This window comes from Manis pentadactyla, chromosome 10, assembly GCF_030020395.1.
Source record: "Manis pentadactyla isolate mManPen7 chromosome 10, mManPen7.hap1, whole genome shotgun sequence".
NCBI lineage: Eukaryota > Metazoa > Chordata > Mammalia > Pholidota > Manidae > Manis > Manis pentadactyla.
The window spans coordinates 14,160,103-14,180,724 of NC_080028.1; the positions used below are offsets into that span (position 1 = coordinate 14,160,103).

General features: G+C 39.4%; 1 protein-coding gene across 1 annotated transcript; it reads left to right on the forward strand.

Moving 5' to 3' along the window:
- The first annotated feature begins 322 nt into the window (after positions 1–322).
- On the forward strand, positions 323–20,111 carry RTCB (RNA 2',3'-cyclic phosphate and 5'-OH ligase). Its single transcript, XM_036902841.2, has 12 exons — positions 323–527; positions 3,081–3,159; positions 4,291–4,358; positions 5,481–5,580; positions 7,490–7,646; positions 9,240–9,396; positions 10,408–10,567; positions 11,916–12,091; positions 12,623–12,811; positions 13,480–13,590; positions 14,921–15,040; positions 18,316–20,111. The coding sequence occupies exons 1-12, from the start codon at positions 435–437 to the stop codon at positions 18,421–18,423; spliced, it is 1,518 nt and encodes a 505-aa protein (XP_036758736.1). The 5' UTR covers positions 323–434; the 3' UTR covers positions 18,424–20,111.
- The last annotated feature ends 511 nt before the right edge of the window (positions 20,112–20,622 follow it).

The following is a 20,622-nucleotide window of genomic DNA, read 5'->3' on the forward strand; positions in this document are numbered from 1 at the left end:
AAACATATTTCTCTTTCTCAGTTCCAACCATCTTTTTCCCCTCACTGCTGGGGATGTAAAACTCCAGGCACATGTATTCATTAGAGCAGTTGGACCCGATCCAGATTCAGTGCGTTTTCCAGTGCTTAAAAGCACTTCCAAAACCAAGGATAACTAGATCATACTAAAAACTACTGGCTTTAGCTTAGCTTTAGCCTGGAAGAGAATAACCAGTAAATATCCCAAAAGGTAAACACTGGAGGGCAGTCTAACTCAACGAGAGAAAAGAGAACGGTGAGCGTTTCGAGCCTCGTCGCTTGCCGTCCCCCAAACCTACCGCGCACGCGACCGCGCCTGCGCGCTGAGTTGCGGACGGTGGCGCTCCAGTCAGTGGGACAGCGCGGCAGCCGCTCCTCAAAGCCGATCCGCGAGTTTTCTCCGCCGTTGTCGCCGCCATGAGTCGCAGCTATAATGATGAACTTCAGTTCTTGGAAAAGATCAATAAAAACTGCTGGAGAATCAAGAAGGGCTTCGTGCCCAACATGCAGGTGAGGCGGGAGAGGAGTCTTCGCGGCGGGACCCCGCGGCGCCTCCCGGCCGGCCCGCCCCTCACGCCGCCGACCCCGGGCGGCCCGCCGCGTACCGGCCCCGCCTCCCTACGGAAGAGATTCCGCAAACCGGGAGGACTGTCCGGGCCGAGTGAGTCTAGGGAATCCAATCCAAAGCTGACGTTTGCAGAGCGTGTCCGTACATATGTCTTGTAAACGCTCCGTCAGATGTGTTACGTTCCTGAACTCAAGAGATTTTGGGGGTGGTTTACAGCAAAGCGGCACAGCCAGTACGGGGTAAAGTTCCGGAGACGAATTCGGTTCCTCTGCGTCATGCTAGTCATTATGTGACGTTGGCAGACCTGTGTTTGCTGAACCAGGTTTTTAGCGTTGACTGCTCCATGTTGGTTTTGAATAAAACGCTTTTGTTTAGAGAAAGTTCACAGGGCAGGGTTGTTTGTTTTTTAATACTTCACAGAAGGATCGTGAGGAACAGGCCGGGACCCAGCTTCCTCTGCCCACTTAGTAAGAAGCTCAGCAGGGCTTGATGTCCAGTTCACTTCTTTTTCCTCTGACAGGATGATGTATTCCCGATGGAGACTTGGGAGCCCAATACCAGAGAGTTTGAAAACCTGGGCTTGCTGTATCTCAGGCTTCTTTGCCCTTTGTGTTCATTATTACTATTTTCCATTAAAATGAAGAAAGAAGGCATTTGTGAGGCTTTGATGCGTATGTTTTAAGTGGCTTTTGAAATCCCTAAGGTTCCCTGTCAGTGTATTGAAGGTTTTTGATCCTGTGTCGTGGTAAACATTCCTGAGAGCCACTCCACCCTTTTTCTTAGTATCAAAACTTAGTGTCCTCTGTGAGCAAAGCACTTAGCTAGACATGGAGGGCACAAAAAGCCCACGGTTCTGACTCCTTTTTGCTCTGTTTTCTGTTTCACCAGTTTGTTTGTTGACTCTGGTTTCCTGAATGCAGGAGTAGAAAATAAATTCATAACATGATGATTATAAGAAGATTGTAACACATACTATCGTCTGGCAGCAATTCTAGCTTAACTTTTGATGCTTAGACTGCTGCCAGTTCTGCCTAAGAGCAAGTCCCGTTTTGCTAGGCAGTTCTAGTTTAACTACTTGTACAACATTTTACTACCACCTCTCCCTTGGGAATGAAGAGTTGAAATCTTAATATATTGCTCTTTGAAAGTTACTTACCTTTGTGCTGAGCTTGAATTGTTTTCTCATTCTCATGAGAGTAGTGAATTTCACACTGATAATGATCATATCTCTCTTAGTCTCTGTTCCTCTCCTGAGACCAACGTGCTGCACTAAAAATTCTTCTTTGTTCCCTAAAAACACTCCCCTCCCATCTTTATGCCATCTTTGTGTTCAGCTTCTCCATTTGTTGCTGCTCTAGTGATGTCTCTGTCTTTAAGAACTAGCTCAAGCCGTGAATAAACTATCACAAAAAGTGAGCAAACTGAAGCCTCCCCCTGGCTGCCTACCACGGTTGAGCCACTTGTTCATCAGGTTCTTCCATACCACTCAGTACTTCTGTCATACACTTGCCTCATTACACTCTTAATTTTCTAGTCCGGGTTGCATCCTAGACAGGAAACTCCTCAAAAGCAAGATCTTGCATATTCTTTGTATCTCCTCTTGTGCCCAGTGCACGGCCTGGTGCTTACTAAGCCCTCAGTAAATGTCCAGTGAATTAATAAACGTGGCCCTTAGAAAATTATACTGAAGACATTTTCCATCAACTTGTACATTATTATTCATGCTGAGATAGTCATCTTTCTGGTAAAAGAAATAAATTTAACTTGTCCAGATTATTAAGTGTTAAATTCATGGTCCTTCGTTTCTGGGCAGCTCTTTCATAATATTTGATCTCTGATAAAATTGTTTGGGTCTTTGGTGTTACATAATTGTATCTTCCAATACCTCTATTGTCAAGCTTCTTTATCCTCTTAAAATTATGTAGTTTATAGAACTAAACACACAGCTATAGAGCTGCAGGTTAAAATTCTTTTACTATTTACCTAAGCCTCGATTTGTAAATCAGCACAGGACACAATAAAGTGTAACATGCTGTTGTCTTAGGCACAGAAAAAAATACACTAAGGTCAGATGACTGCATTTTTATGTTATAGAATCTTGAGTTTTGATTCATCTGCCTTTTCAAAACCCACTGATATTTTTAAAGCACAGGAGTAATGAGACCATTGGCCTTACTGAGAGCATAGTTGGAAGACTTCTTTTTCATACACACACAAAAGAAAAATTTTACCTGTTAAATTCTTAAGTGTAGCATTGAGAGGAGAATAAACAAAACAGTTTGTTAACATTGCAAAATATGTTTTTAAGATAAAATTGAAGGTGGGAACATTTTATCATCTTTGATGGGAATTTTCTGCTTGTTTAAGGCAATATAAAAGTGTTTCGTGAAGAGCAAAGCAAAGTAAATCCTGCATTACAGTGTTGGTATTCTATCCAGTGCCTACATATCATGTACATGTGCTCAGACATAGTTTTTCCTTTCCTTTGGTGTCAGGTTGAAGGAGTTTTCTATGTGAATGATGCTCTGGAAAAACTAATGTTTGAGGAGTTAAGGAATGCCTGTCGAGGTGGTGGTAAGTACGTTAGCATTGTAGATGTGACAGTACAAGTCGTGTCTTCCCTGTAGCCTAAAAAGTGCTAACTCAACTAATTACGACTTAAAAATACAAGGAATGATCAAGATTTGAAACGTGACCAAAAAACTGTACTTATTTGTGACCACATTGTTAGCCCCCTGACCTCATAGAAACCATTTGGAGTGAGGCGAACTTGGTTGGTTTTGCAGCTAACCTTGGACAGTAATAGTAAGAGCTACCACCTCTTGCGCACTTACTGTGCCAGGCACCTCACTAGGTGCTTTACATAAATTATCTCATGTAATTCTTAGAGAATCTCTAGCAGGAAGATACTATCTCCGTTTTACAGATGTGTAAGTAAAGACTCTGAGCTGAAGTAATTTGTGCAAGGTTTCACAGCCTCTCAGTGACAGAGCCAGAACTCAGATCCAGGAGTGTTCTTAACCAGCACCCTGACTAGCCTCACTGTCCTTCAGTTATCTCTATAAAAGTTTATTACACTTGTCTTTGCACAACTGCAGTGTTTAGAGATGAATGTATAAAGCTATAATATATGATAATGATATTATATAATGCAATATAATATAATGGTGATGGTAGAATAGAAATCTAGTTTTAACCCTTTTATTTTTTTACCTCAGCAAACTAAGTCCCACCCTTCTCCCTGCTAAAGTGTCCTGACTTGTCTAAAATGACACGGCAACCAAGGCACAGCTGAGCCTAGAACTCCATCTCATCTCTGACTCTCACTCAGTCCAGTGCTTTCCAAGCTCTCCCATATTGCCCTTTTTTGTCACTTAAAATAAAACCAGTGCTGATTTTTTTGACAAATAATATGAACAAAAGAATATTTCCTTTTATATTGACAACATAATGTTTTAACAGTTACGTTTTGCACCGCTCAGTGCAGTATTTGCAAGGCTGGTTGCCCTCATCACCCTCCTGTACATGATCTACCTTCTTGAAGGAGTTCCTTTCCCATTTCCATCTCAGACATCCTTTATCCTTTCTTGTTTTGGTGGTCCTAACTGCTTCCCCTTCATGTAATGCAATCTGAAAATACAGGAATATACTTCATGCCAGAGATCAAAAGTGTCTTCTTTTCTGATAATGAATTTTTGTCTTCAGGAGTTGGTGGCTTCCTGCCAGCCATGAAACAGATTGGCAATGTGGCAGCCCTGCCTGGGATTGTTCATGTGAGTCAGTGTTGGGGCATTAATCATTTATATTTCCTTAGTCTAACAGTTTGTTGATTGGATAAATGATCATGCCTGACTAATAGTGATGTCATTTAGACAGTGACCTTCAAACATCTAGAAATTGCCACAAAGAACTGAGTCTGGATAACATTTCAGTTTCTTTTCACCTTTGGCTTGAATCTCTAAGTGTTTGAGAACCGTTGAAGCCATTTTTGTTTTCTTGTTTCTTTGTTATAGTATGTTATTATTCCTATGTCAGTGTCCCACCATTGGAAGTTTCACTGTGGGCCCATTCAAGAGGATGTTTGGAGAAAGAATGGAAGAAGTTTAAGGCTTAGTACTGAGAGATAGGAGAAAGGACAGTGTAATTTTTTACATAAAAAATTTTGGGCACGATTGGAAAAGGAGGGTGATGGCTGTCACAGGGATAGAACTGGATGGTACAAATGGGGCCCTCACCACAGTCTAACATTGAGATTCTACCTTTAAAGGAAAGGGTCAAAATAAATCTACCCAACAGATATTTTTTGAGGTCTTTATGCCAGCTACTGTGCTGGGCATTGGGGATGACCCAATGTACAAGACATGGCTTGTACATTTAAGAAAATCAAAATTGTCTAGTTTTTATCCTTATCCTGTTTTACCTGCATTCTTGCTGGGTCAGGATCCTTTTCTAGGCCCCAGTCGTTTATACCATCAGCTGAACCACATTTGCTTGTGATTGCTTAAACGCTAAGGACCTGTATAAATTGGCTATTTCTTTTCTCTCAACCTGACACAACCACATGTCATTGTCTAAAGATCATCTTTAAAATGTAATAATACATTAAAATTGGTAGATGGTCCTATATATTTTGTTATACTGAGGCTTTTCTATTTTCGGTTTCCTTATTTAATGGTTAAGCTAAAAAAAGGTTTTTTCCTGCTATATTTAGCTATATAATTAAGAATTTTTATACCTAATTTCCACCACACCAATAGAGAAGATTTCATGAAAACAGGATCTTGAACTGGAGAAGGCTATAGCCCACAGCCTGTTTGAGAATTAGTATCAGGTCTGTCAGGCAACCAGAGTGCCAGGTTGAGAAAGCTGTATTTCATTTTCGTACTCTCTTTCAGCGATCCATTGGGCTTCCCGATGTCCACTCAGGTTATGGATTTGCTATTGGGAACATGGCAGCCTTTGATATGAGTGACCCGGAAGCAGTGGTATCCCCAGGTAAGGTCACTGTGCACCTCAGCTGGAAGGTGTGAATCATCGCCTTTCTGAAATAGAGCATGGCTTTTTGTGTGTGTGCATCTCTCAGTCTCATCGTATTCTGTCATTTCTTTTCCTCTCATTTACTGAGCAAATTAATTTTGGACACTCAGAGATTATTAAATGTCAAGTAAAACAGACTTATTGAAAATTATACAGCAGAAAAGATGTGTACAGCCAGAAGTAAATAATGATTATGGTAAGAGCAAACACCAAGTACCTCCTAGGTGCTTGGTAATAGCACTGTTCTAAGTAATTACACAACCTAATTTACATGACTTCAGTGCACTTTCACTAAAAATATTTCACACCAGAGATAGTATCTTTTTCAGAGTCTGAAAAAAATAAAAGATGAAAATTTAAATTTTATCTTGAGGCTTCTGCCTCTAGCAATGGTGGAAAAGGTTGTTTCAAACCAGTCTTCTGCCAAGAATAATAAGAAAGGCTGGATAAAAAATTTAAGACAAAACAAAACCAAGACACATCTGTTTGAAAATACAGGAAAGCTATTAAGGCAGTAAGAACTTGTGAGGCTAAAATCCAGAGGAAAAATGCAAATACATGAGCCTAACATTTAGCACTGTTTTTCCCTTGAGGTAATGGCAGATTTCAATCAGTAAAGATAAAGCCAATTTGAACAATCCAGTTAACAAACTTGACACCTTGTCTGTCCTCTGTTGTACGTGTGTGATTCTGTGTGCATGCACATTACAGCGCATCCAAAAACCATAGAATACTTTTTTTTTTTCGAGTATCCACAGGATGTTTGTCAAAATTGACCATGTACTGAGCCATAAAGCAGGTCTCAAATTTCAAAGCACTGAAATCATAGAGCAGCAGTTCTCAGACTCTCTGGACTCAAGACCCCTTTACATTCTTAAAAATTATTGAGGGTTGATCTCAAAAGCTTTTATCAATCTTTACCTTACTAGAATTAAAATTGAGAAATGTTTAAAATAATAATGCGCAAGTACATGTTTCATTATCCATCAGAGCAAATGCATTATCACATGTCATGTAGCCACTGGAAAACTTTACTGTGCACTTGAGAAAATACATTTAAAAGGCTACTAATGTCTTAGCACTGGTGTACAGTTAGTCTTATAATCCTGAAAGGCTCTCTAGACCACATTTAGAAACCACTGGTATAGAGAGCATTGTCCTACCACAGTGGAATTGAGTTAGAAATCGTTAACAACAACAAAAAGTAGGAAAAAACTCCACATATTTATAAATTAAGCAGTGTGCATTTAACCCAAGGGTCAAAAAAAAATGGACACTACAAAACAATTTTTAACTAACATTAATAAAAAATACAGAGGTCTAAAAACTGTAGGTTACTGTTAACACCATACTTGGATAAAATATATAACCTTAAATATACAAATTAGAAAAGAAGAAAGGCTGAAATATCAATGATCTAAGCATCTGCCCCAAAAATGTTAGAGAAAGAACAGCAAATTAAACCCAAAAAAAGACAAAGATGGAAATCATTCAGAGTAAAATTAATGAAATAATACATAATAGGATCAATAAAGCCAAAAGTTGTTTCCTCAAAAAAACTAACAGAATGCATGTACCCTCAGTAAGAATGAGAAAAAATAAAACCATGTAATTCTCATTTTAATCCCTAGTTCATTACTCATTGCTCATTACCTCCCCCCTCGCCCACAAAGTACCTTTAGCATGTATGTTACTGTGAGTTGTTTTGGTGTCATCAGACTTTCACTACAGAGAACCACTTGGTTGGTTGCTTTAAAGCAGTTGTCTTTAAAAGAATGGCTCTCTTGTAAACCCTATGTTAACTGTGGGAAGCACAGGTAACCATGCCCAACTACCTGGTTTGCTAATATTTAACTCTGTTTTGTAGGTGGTGTTGGATTTGACATCAACTGTGGTGTCCGTTTGCTAAGAACCAATTTAGATGAAAGTGATGTCCAGCCCGTGAAGGAGCAACTTGCCCAAGCCATGTTTGATCACATTCCTGTGGGGGTCGGATCAAAAGGCGTCATCCCAATGAATGCCAAGTAAGAGCACAAGTTTCCAGTAAATCGAGAGAGAGAATAACCGCATGAGCCTCTCCTTCATTTTCAGTGTCGGACACTTACAAGGTGGACTTTTCAGTCACTTTTCAAGAAGTAGTGATGAATTGAGTTTTTAAACATGAGGTCCAGCCCATTTACTAGAAACATAGTCAACTAATCATTATAACAGCCCTTTATTTATAGTAGAATTTATAATAGAATAATGTTTAGTGTCATTTACTGAGTACTTCTTATATGCAAGGCCCTACCTATAGTTTACATGTATCAAATCATCTAGATGATAACCCTGATGTTATCCCTAATATAAAAGAAAGGAAACTTAAGTTTAGAGAGATGTTAGTAAATAAGCTAGTTAGTAAAGTCAGGATTCAGCCAAAGATCTTTTGGCTTCAGAGACCAATTTGAACCCCTTACCCTGTTGTCAGTAAACCTTTTGTCAGTGAATTAATCTATAACCTTTCTTTTTGAATGATAGCATGAATGTGTTCTCAGTTAAGATGTTTTATGTTTCTAAAGTAGAGAATTAAAAAATGTAACTGTCTTTTAGATGGCCATTGACAGTACTGTGTCATAGCTCGTGAAGCTATACACCTTAAACTTTCCAAAAGGGTGTACCGAACAAGTATGTTTCTTTAACATCTTCTATCTTTAAGTCACGTGAATTTTGCATTCTATTTAAATATATGTACGTACATTAATATTAAAATATCTTTAGCCGTTACCTGTTACCTACCTATGCAGTGCCCCTCCCCCAAAAAAGGAAAAAGAAAAATTGAAGTAAAATTGATACACTTGTAAGATTTATCCTGTGGTTTCATGTTGTCCCTGACATGCAGCCCACATTGAAATGCATACCTGGAATGTAGAAATAAATTCTAAGCACCTTTATAAGTATTTTAGATAGAAATTTTGTTCTAATAAATAATGTTTAAAGAGAGCTGTAGAGGGGAGAGAACACTGAACATTGTAATCTCCCATGGTAGTGTTTGGAAGAGGGCTTAGACAAAAAAAAGCAAAGTTTTTCTTCTAGGGGTTTAATGTATGTGCTCTTCAGCTTCTAAATGAAGGTGTAATAAAACCACATAGTACTTCTGAGGAGATGGGAATCGACCTTAAAATTTAACCTGAGTTGCTGAGAATATTTAGATAGTTTTATTTATCATCTGACTATAATTTTTCTTAAATTGTTAGTAATGGTAAAGTTAGTGGTAGATAATGAAAATCTGATTATGGCTATAAATTTTCTATGGTTCCTTAATTACCATCTCATAGAAGTCAGGATCAGAGAGGAAACTCTAACCTAAATAAGATCTGAGTAGTACAACGGGATGTATAAATGTCAAGGACTATAATCATCTCTAATAGGGCATTTATTATTTTACATGGCAGTTATTTATGTAATTGCTTCCCTCAGAAAATTAAAGTTACTGTAAGTATAAACTTTGTGTCTAGCACGCCTTTTGCACAGGCCATAGTCAGAAAATGTAGTGTTTCCTCTGGTCTTTTGAGGTGTGGTCATCCTTAGGTTTGATTTGCTTTGTCTGTGAATTGACCAGCACCTTATTACTCACTCAGAGACTTGGAGGAGGCCTTGGAGATGGGTGTGGACTGGTCCTTAAGAGAAGGCTATGCCTGGGCTGAAGACAAGGAACACTGCGAGGAGTATGGACGGATGCTGCAAGCCGACCCCAACAAGGTCTCCGCAAGGGCTAAAAAGAGAGGCCTTCCTCAGGTAACACTCACTTTGGAGGGGCGGAGTGTTCATTTTTTTCCTTATTTTGTTTTTGTAGGGGTAAAAAATCTGACTTCTATGTTGCAAATAAATATATTGCCAGTTTTTTTCACAGTATATCAAAAAGAACACTAGTTTGTTTTTGCTTTGTTCTTACTCTCTTCAAAATCTTACAGGAGCTTTGCAGATGTTAATAAAATAAAATATCATGAATTAGAAGTGGATGGGAGAAAAAATGATAATAAGGTGAAAAATGTATGCCAAAATTGATATGTGCATACTTTGACAGTCTGCAGATTTAGCTTGAAAGTTCTCTGGCATGTAAGATGAAAAGCAATACCCTATCAGCTCATGGTGTCTGAGAATAAAATACACCAGATGTTTGTTCGCATTTACAGCTAATTGTGATGGCTTTGCCACTGATTCTTCTCTGTGACCTTTGGCAAGTCTCTTTTCACCTGTCTGGGTCTTGTTTTCTCACCAAAAATTGGGATAGTTAAAACTAGGCAACCTTTCAGTCTCTAAACACTCTTCCAATACTGCCATCCTCTAGTTCCCTAAATCCATTAGTGGAGTATAGTCTTTTAAAGATGAATAAATGGTAGGTGTCATTGAACTCACAGATGTTTCAAAATCATTTGAACTTGGACCTTGTTGTAAGAGTCAGCATACAGCAAAGTTCATCCCAAAATTTGATTTTTCTCTCCATGGTGTTTAAAATGTCCTATGCGCCACTTGCTGGCCTGTTTTGGTTTATAAATCTTTTAATGTATATGCATCTCAAGCAGATGATGATACAATAAACTTCAGGGGCAGCTCTCCATTATTTTTGTGTGGAATATTATTTTAAATGAGTGAAGCATTTCTAAGGCTTAGAAAATATTCTTGTTTTTGTTGCATAAAACACTTTGTGTGGTTATTTTTGTTGTTGGTTGCTTTTTCCTATTTGCCTATGGATGGTTTTTTTTAATGGAATAGAAACTATTTTATCAGACCTTCTTACATTTCCAGTTGGGGACCCTAGGAGCAGGCAACCACTATGCAGAAATCCAGGTTGTGGACGAGATTTTCAATGAGTACGCTGCTAAGAAAATGGGCATCGACCATAAGGGACAGGTGTGTGTGATGATCCACAGTGGAAGCAGAGGCTTGGGCCACCAAGTAGCCACAGGTATATTCTGGACCTACTTTTTAGCTTGGTGCTAAAATGTACATTCATGGGGAATCATAGAGAGATTTAAGTGAGAACACTCTGGAATGTACTCTGTGGATTTTTATGCAGGTTCCCCTAACTAGCTGTGGGACCTTGAACAAATTTAAATTTACTTCACTAGGCCTAACTTCCCTGTCTGTAAAAAAGAAACAGGAATAATAACTATTTCCTATGGTGTTATCATAGGAGATGAAATGAAATAATATAAGTAAAGTGCTTCAGGCAGTGCCTGACACTTAGTACATACTCAAAAAAAATGGCTCCGGTTATTATGTTTACTCTTAGAGATTTACAGTTACTCTGACCAAAAAAGCAAGAAAGAACCTAACTTGTAGAGTTTATGATGTATAGAAATAAGTTTAAGATACCTGTGCTACAAGATTAGGTGTGATGGTTGATTGAGTTGTGAAGCAGGCCAGGACTCTGCCCTCAGATTGTCTTATGAAGGAGATGTCACATTCATTAAAAAGAAACAGTAAAGACAGAAGGTAGTAATTGATAAAATACTATAGGAGAGACACATATTTAGGAAACAATTTTAGAGATGGCTTTGTGGACACATAACAGTTGCAGTTTGGACAGTCATGTACAAAGGACATCAAAAACGCACGAATAAAAGCAGTAGGCAAAACAGTGGGAAGGTGACTTTGGAAGATTTGTAGATGTGAAAGGATATAAGAATATATGAAAAGTTACCTAGACACATGGAAATCATAAACTTTAAATGGTATATTTTAGTTCATCCTTGTATGTACATTTCATCCTATAGGAATTTAATAAGTAGTGCCAACCTGACCTGTTGGAATATTTAATCTAGTAACTATATGAAGCATGACAATAGAGCATGAACTTTCTACTGCTCTACTCTTTGTTGTGGATTTGATTTCCTGCAGAAGATCTCGCAACTTGTCTCCAGCTCTTGTATATTAAGTCACTAAAAATTATCTTTAAAAATCACAATGGTAATGAAGTTTATCTTACTACTTCTCTAATTCCTTCACATGCCAGGGAAGGAATATCCGAGACCGTGTTGTTGCTCTTTATGTACCCATCTCATTCCCCTTACACGTTCCTAGAGGGCAGATGTCTTTGTAGCCCATGTAACTTGTGTCACAAGCTCTGAGAAAAGATTCTCAGTAAATATATCCTGACCAAGCAAGTAGATGAACTCAGAAAACTTATGAAAGAAAAGTTGTATTTTACTTGATTTTTATAGAATGGGCTTGAATGTACCTACCTTTCTGTGCAAAATCTGAATTACAGAGGGAAAGCTGGCTGGTTTGGACTTGTTGCTCTCTTGTTTCAGATGCACTGGTAGCTATGGAAAAAGCCATGAAGAGAGACAAGATTATAGTCAATGACCGTCAGCTGGCTTGTGCTCGAATCGCTTCCGCTGAGGGTCAGGACTACCTGAAGGGAATGGCAGCAGCTGGGAACTACGCCTGGGTCAACCGGTCTTCCATGACTTTCTTAACCCGTCAGGTACATTTGAAGTTGCTCTTCTGGCCCAAGTAATTCCTGATGAAGTTAAGTGCTTTGAAACATAGTACAGTCAAACCAGACCTGTAGGGTTTGGTTTTGGAAATTTGTGTAACAAATAATCAAAATATTGGACAAGGGTCCAAGCTTTTGGTGTCTCTAAACTAAATCAGCAGGGTATCGGGCAAAGGGAATGAAGGAGGAAGAGAAGCCAGAATTATTCTAGAATTTGCCCTGAGCAGCAGGGAAGACAAAAGTGCCATTCACTGAGATTGAGAGGGCTAAGTCACAGTAAGAAGCAGATCTAAGGGTGGGATCAAGGGTTGCCAAGCAGCTTTTCAACCAAAGTTGGGATTTATGGAGTGGAATTTACTATGTGGTCTAAAGGACAGTTTGTGTCCTTTCTGTGAAGATTAATAATACTGCCTTTTTTGAACTCTTAAGTTCCTCACTCCCTTCAGGAACAGACTAGCTGAAATCAATAAGGTAAATTCTGAAGAGCTGGCTGCTTTTAACCTGAGCTTTTTCTCTTAGGCTTTTGCCAAGGTCTTCAACACAACCCCTGACGACTTGGACCTACATGTGATCTATGATGTTTCTCACAATATTGCCAAAGTGGAACAGCATGTGGTGGATGGGAAGGAGCGGACGCTGCTAGTACACAGGAAGGGGTCCACCCGAGCTTTCCCTCCTCACCATCCCCTCATTGCCGTCGATTACCAAGTACGTGCTAAGCCATTTCTGGTTTTAAGCTGTCGAGGCATGCATTAGGTAGTGCTAAACATGGATGAATTTAAACAGGAAAGCAGCCGTTGTGAAAAGACCATGTCTCACCCATGAGAACCATGATGTCTTGTCTCAGAAGCCCATCATCTATGCTTGCAGTGTGCTGTCTAAAAAGTGCTGCATGGAGAATGTTTTACTCCGTTGAGTTGAACTAAGATGATGTTTTTCAAGGCTGTGGATGATTGGAGGACAGGGTTAAGATTAAATCAATCTGTTTAATTCCTTTTATCCATTTAGTGTATGGCTGTGATAGTTAGAAAGCCCCTGAGTCTACTCCCATTTCACCGATGAGGAACCGAAGCCTGGAGAGGGCAGGAGCTCCAATGGTTCTCACTAGTAATACTTCTTCCCTATGTGTTTGAATTTTGCTTTGCTCTCAACATTCAGCCTATCTTCCTGTTCCTCACATTTTCACTCCTTTCCTCTAACCTGCCTTCTCAATTTCAAAGAATCAAAATAAGGTCTTCATGTAGTTGTGAGAGCAGTGCATTTAGAGGCCCAGGTTTCTCCCAGAATCCTCCAGTGCAAGAGGAAGTGTAAGTCTCAGGCATGAAACTCTCGTGCTTTCTTAAATTTTACCATGTTTGATTTGTGTGCATCCTCAGCTCACTGGACAGCCAGTGCTCATTGGTGGCACCATGGGAACCTGTAGTTACGTTCTTACTGGCACTGAACAGGGCATGACTGAGACCTTTGGAACGACCTGTCATGGAGCGGTAAGCAAAGTTAGAAATGACTCTTCTTAGTCATTGGAGTGCATTTTGACAAGTAAATGTATCTGATTGATCATTAACAAAGTTGAGGTTTGTGTCTGTCTTGTCTCCTAACTGAATTTATTCCTATAATGTATATACAGTCTAGTGAACTGACTGAGATCACCTAGTATCTACCTTAGTAGGGTCATTGTGGGGCCAGGGACTGTTCCTCATCTCTGCAAGTCCACAAAATCCAAATTGAGAATTGTCACATCAGCAAACTGATAAAGCTTTGATGCAAATTTACATAATAGCTTATCCCAGTGACTCACCAGACCTAGTCATTTCCATACTTTGCTCCTTACTAGGTGGGTCCACTCAAGACTTGGGGGATGTACCCTGTTTGCAAATCAACCCTTGTGTACACTGCAAACCTATCTCAACATTCTGCTTCTCCTTAGCTAAGCATTGGTAAACTTTTTCTGTAAAACACAGACAGTAAATATTTTAGGCTTTTTGGGCCATTTGGTCTCTGTCGCAGCTATTCCATCATGCCGCTATAGTGAAAAAGCAGCCATAGACAGTACATAAACAAAAGGGCATTACTATATTCCAATAAAACTTTATTTACAAAAACAGGTAGTAGGCCAGATTTGGCCTACAAACCCTGTTCGAAGCCATCAGAGTGTTTAGCTATGGAGTGAAAAAACAGAAATTGTCTAGACCACCTTCTTGTAGGACAAACCCTCACAAATATATTTTAACCCTCCTTTTTTCTCTGACCCTTTCTCATTTCCAACCACCTCCAAACTCTTGATTTTAACCCAGTGATAAGAACCAATATAACATCTTCCACAAGCACATTAGCAGTGTTTAGGGGCATTTTTATCACCATAGTGGGAGAAGGAAATTCTGGTGGGTAAAAGCCAAGGATGTTGCTAAAATCCTATAATGTACAGGACAGTCCCAACAAAAAGTCACATGGTCAGAATGTCAACAGTGCTAAGGTTGAAAAATTTCAAAGAGCGCAAAGTTTTTGTGATGACAGAAATACTGTTTACAATGAAAAATTAATATATTAATAGTAATTAGAAACACAAAATTAAATCTTTAAACACTAATAAATGCTTTGTATAGATGGAAATTTGTTTTCCAAAAAGGTATGACAAGGCTTATAATAAAAGGCACCTAATAAGGTTGATAAAATAGAAAGAGATTGTTTTTTAACACTTTTTTAATTTAAAAAGAAGTCAAGGAAAAGGCAGTAATCCTAATGGTTTAAACAATTGCTGGGATTGAACATAAATTGTAGATCAGATATAAAGTGAAGTTCATTTCTTTCCCATCCTAGGGCCGTGCATTGTCCCGAGCAAAATCTCGACGTAATTTAGATTTTCAGGACGTCTTAGACAAATTGGCAGACATGGGAATTGCGATCCGTGTTGCCTCACCCAAACTAGTTATGGAAGAGGTAAGTGGAATTCTGATAAATATTCAGCATAAAACTGTTAATGATTTATGCCAGTGCAGAGATAGCAGTTTTGAACATGTTTATGATTTTTTTTAAGTAACCTATATTACAGTCTATCACTGTCTTCTCTTTTATTTAGAGATGAATTATGAGCCAAAGCTGTAAGAATGACTTTTACCTTTCATGTATAGTCTTTGTCTTCATAATAAACTTTTTGAAAATAGTTTGAGCTGACTCATTTTAACCTCTTTTACACAGCTGTGTACTTAGGTTTAAATTTGAAAATGCAGAGGGAAATGTTTGGGGAAACAATTTTGCTTGATTCACACGGAAACAGAGATTTTGCTTAAATCATATGTATGTACACATTTAAATTAGAAGCATCATAGCTCTTTTTAAAAAGTTGAAAAAGAGAATAGCCACCCAGAAACTCGGTGCCCTGACATAACTGTTACATCCTTTTTTAGGATACTCATTGCCATTTTTCTCTCTAAATGCTTTTTTTTCAACCTGGTTACAATTTTAGTTTATAAACATTTTGTAGATTGTTTAGCACATTACTATATTATTGTTTGTGTCACTTTTTAATGATTTTAAAATAATTTTGCCGAATGTTCTACCAACTAAGTACTGTAAGTTTCTGCGCATATTGGACATTTAATTAGCTTCCAAATATTTGCTACTATAAGTTAAGTTGTGATGTGTTTTTTCATGCATGAAGCTTTCTTCCAGATGTTTTAATAATTAGAGTCAAATCCCAAAAATTGAATTACTGAGTCAAAGACTATGATAAAGTCTTATTTTTTAATGAGTATTAATTTTTCTCCTAATTTTAAGAATAACATGTTTAAGAAGTTTAAGGAAACAAAAAAAACACCTAAAATTCCACCAACCAAAAATAGCCATTATCAACACTTGCATGTTTATGTGATTTTTTTTCATTCACTCATTCAACCACTCATTCAGATACCTACTAAACAGCCACTGCAGTTAGGCACTGTCATAGTGCTGGGGTACTTCAGAGAGCAAAACAAATGTAAATCCCTGCCTCATGAAGCCTACCAAATGGGAAAATGCATAATGTGTTAGAATAGGCACAACAAAGTAAAAATGGTAGAGGAGGGCGAAGGTTACAAGGAGATTCAGCAATAAATAGGGTATAGTGAGGTGATGTTTGAATGAAGACCTGAATGGAGTGAGGGAACATGCTGTGTGGGCACCAGGAGCTCAGCTTCCCAGGCAGAGAGAATAGCAGGTCTGACAACCTGAGGTGCGGTTATGCTTGGATGTTCAAGAAAAGAGCAGAGGCCACGTGACAAGAGCAAGCAAAAGGGAGATGAGGTCGTCAGGGAGACAGGGCCGCCAGGTCATGTAGGTCCTTCGTGCCTTTACAGAAGGACTTTTGCTCTCACTCTGTGAAGGGAAGACATTGGGGAGTTTTGAGCAGAAAAATAACATGAGCTAATGTGTTTGCATGCTGATCAGAAGAATCTAGAAGAGGAATTGCAGAAAAGGGGGGCAATTACTGAAACAGTGTCCTTGAGCATGAGAGGAGATGGGATCTGGTGTACAGGTGGATGACGTTGGTCTTTGCTAGGAGCTCAGATAATTCATCCTTTATAAGGAGAGAAGGTACAGATGCAGGTAGTCAGGGAAGATACAGTGAGAGAGTTTATGGAGTTTCAATTCTGGTTGTTTCTATTTTTTCAGCGTAATAGGAAGTAGGATCAGCAACAGAGAATGCGGATGTAGGAGGTCTAGAGTAATCATCCAAGAGAGGGAAAGAGTGATTGGTCTAGCGAAATGCTGGATGATTGCCGGGATAGCACCACAGGCCTAGTGGAACTGAATTCAGTGCTAGGATATTTTTTAGCTACATTCAGTGAGTAAGTGCATGAAATAGATGTTGAGTTACCTTCACAGGGTTGCAAATACTGCACAGTAAAAGAGAAGCAAAGCTGTTGAGGGTGTTGCACAGGGATTGTAGGTCTCATGGGGTTAAAGGATAATTGGAGATGGAGCATGAGGAGTGAGCTGAAAACCTCGGCTGGTCATGACAAGTTCTTAGTATGACCCTGGGAATGAACAGCTGAGGTGAGCACTGAAGGAACAGACATTAAGGAACTAAGTAGCCAGCGTACTGAAAGGATCGTCTTCCTGGATATGGAAATCATTCAGAATTATAGCAGGAGAGAGTGACAGTGAATCAGGAACTGAAGACTTCAAGTAATGCTAAGGAGAGATTCACACTCTAGCAGATGACTGCAAGAAGTGGTAGGAGGCGGTATAGCCCCATGAGTGCAGGATTCCAAACTGGGAGGGCTTATGGTCTGGAAAGAACCAAGAAAAGAGCAAGGACATCTATCCCACTTCTGGGCCTAATGGCGTGACCCAGGTTAGGAGAGAAAATGGCTACTACTACAGAAAGTTGGAGGCAGAAATAATATCCCTAGGGGATCCATGTTCCAGCAAAAACAAGGTGAAGGGAACATTCAAGGAAAGATGGAGGGGGTTCTGCACAGGACTCCATGGAAGGAGTTCCAGAGGCCACAGCGGGAAGTTAGCACTTGGAAGGAAACGGCAGATGGGCTAGAAAGGTGTGTGTAAGAGCCCCGTGGGCATCAGTCCTGGAGGCCGAAGCTTCCTGTATTGAAAGGAACAGGGATAAAGGGTGTGTGTGATGAGAGTAGTTCTAATCGTGGCAGGACAGTAAGTGTGGGTGGAAAAGAGGGTGGAGGTCTTGCTGGGAACTCAGAAATAAATTGTGTGTTTGTACATACATGCACATGTGTACATACATACATACAGTGTCAGAAATACATATAACTGAACAGCTTTCCCTTACTGTGAAGGTAATGTTCATTCCAGAAATTTTGAGAAACTGCAGAAATGTGTAAAGAAAACCAAAGTGGCCAATAACTCTACCATCCAGAGAAAATTACTACAAACAGAGTGATCTGGTGCCTTTCCTTCCAGTCAGGAATTGGTATATATGTTTTATCAAATTACATTTATTCCTTCTCCTGGTTATACAAGTAATACACTTTCTGTGGGAAATTTTGAGAAATATAGAAAAAATATAAAACAAGGGGAAACTATCCTACTATCCCCTTACCAACACTAAATCATCTTTTTAAATCTTTGCTTACTTGAAAGGCAAAAAAACCCATCTCAGTATTGTTTTAACATATATTTCTTTAATTACAAGTGAAGTTCAATGTTGTAAAGATACTATTTTAAGTAGACTTTTGCACTGTCTGCTTCCTCCGGTGTAGGCTCCTGAGTCCTATAAGAACGTGACCGATGTAGTGAACACCTGCCATGATGCTGGAATCAGCAAGAAGGCCATTAAACTAAGACCGATTGCTGTTATCAAAGGATAGACCTCGGCCCCCAGGCACCAATGACCCTCACGGAGCAGAAGTGGACTGAAACACTCTTCAGACATCAGACTCGAGACCTGGCAGGTTCCAAAGTGTATGGCTCTGACTATAACAATAGCAGAAAGGCAGCTGCTGCTTTCCGGAGCCAGAGCCATAACACAGCAGTTCTGGGAGGAGTCACATTGCCTCCATTTGGAAAGGGGTGTATGTGCTTCCTCCCTGATTGTCCCACAGATGTTTAGGAAAATCTGTTTGCAGTTTGAGGATAAGTCAAGAAACTGCCTTACTCAGTCATACAAGTCTTTCATCACCAGAATAAACTTCTTTACACCAAGGTCTGATTACATTCTGAGAGGTGTCATGAATAATGTTAAGTAAGAAAGTTGTGGAATGTTTCATTCCCACCATCCTTTTGTCAGTTTGTCCTTTCATCCACTCATCTACACTCTTACCCTGAACTGAGCAAAACCCTAAATACCACTCTGACTTGAAGAGTGCCCACAGAGCGATAGCAGGGTATTAGATGAATGGATATCCGGACACATGAAGGAGGAAGGTGTGTGAGCGTGTCAGGATAGGGGCCCAAAAGAGAAAATGCTTTTTCTTTTTGTAAACTTGTTACCTTTTCCTTTCTAACATAAAGCAGAGTTTAGACTTACCTGCAAAATGGCATCTGCTGGTGTCTGTCATTAATTAGGCCTGGTGTGGCAAAGTTTCCTTCAAGAATGCCTTGCACTGCAACACAGAACCTTCACATGATACTGAATATCTTTACATTTGTGATATGACTGTGAAAGCCTTCAGTGACCACAGCTATGATGTTAACGGTTGCTCTGTTTGACAGATTGACTAGTCTTGTGCCACCTAATCAGATGTCATGCAATGTACTGTGACCCTTCAAAGATGTTAAAGTTATAGACTACTAAGACTTTGGTTGAGTCCAAACATCCAGTAAAGTAGAAAAATCTAATAAAGTTGCAATATGTTGTTTACATTTTGTGCTTAATATTTTGTAGTTAGGACAATTAGTATTTGTACTTGATTAACCTTGGATAGTGTTGCTGTTTTCTGATTTTCTCCCAGATTGCTTTCAGAGACCCACCCTAAGATCATTCTTTCCTAAAACTTATCCCTCAGCTTACAGTAGAAATCCCCACTGGAGTATCTTCTGGATGCTGATGTTTGGAAAGCTGGAGAAAGGCTTTGAAAAATGTATGATGTGAAATAGCATAGTCTGTCTTTTCTCTGAGCACTCAGTAACTTAAATGTTTTTGAAGGAAGTGTTTGAAAGTTAACTAAGTTAGGACTTGTAGTGCAATAATCGTAGATTACTTACAGCTTCAGCCTGGACCAGCAACTGCTAGGTGCAGATGACTTAAGGATGCAAGTTACCAGTGAGCGCTGGAGGGCACTTCCAGGTGAGAAACGGGCTTTAGGCAGGCGTTAGATCTTCAGAGACAGGCAGCATTGGGAGCGTGGACTCCCGCTAACTGGGCTTGCCTAGTGATGTGTCATTTGAAACTAATTCAAAGCTCAGTCGGCTCCCAAAACTGATTAATCAATGCAAGAATGCTGCAGGGCATCTTAAATAAGTATGTTGAGTTTTATTAGATGCTTTTGACAATTACCCTTTGGGATTGTGCGAGGGGAGCAGGTGAGGAGAAATAAAGGAAGAATGGTTTATGCGATACCATGTGGGCTTCAGAAGTTTTTCTTGTATGCAGCATTTCCAACAAAGGTGGCCCATTAATGACCACAGAAAGTAACAGTTAATATTTGGAGTTCAAAAAGAAAGGTATGAACATTCTTTTCTGTGTTCTAAAAGTGGCATTTTCCCATTTGACGCTTAAAAATAAATGTTCAAATGAAGCAGAAGAAGCTGGCAGTTTTTATTGCCCTGAGTGAAAACACCCCGTGCCTGTGCATGTGTGCACTGCCTGAGAGACCCTGTCTGGTTCTCCTGGCGTGAAACAGGCACGTCGTGGTCCCTTTCTAAGGCTTCTGAAGCCAGTCCATTTTAATACTCTCAAAATCTCACGCTGATGATGGGCTGTATCATTCCTGTTCTCAGCATGTGGTTGGGAAAACCAGAGACATAAAATATGAACACTCACTAATTTTCTAATTTTAGGACTTTCTGGAGCAGCAAGAAATGAAGATTTAAATATTGAATAAAATCTTGGGGATCTTAGGATGCTC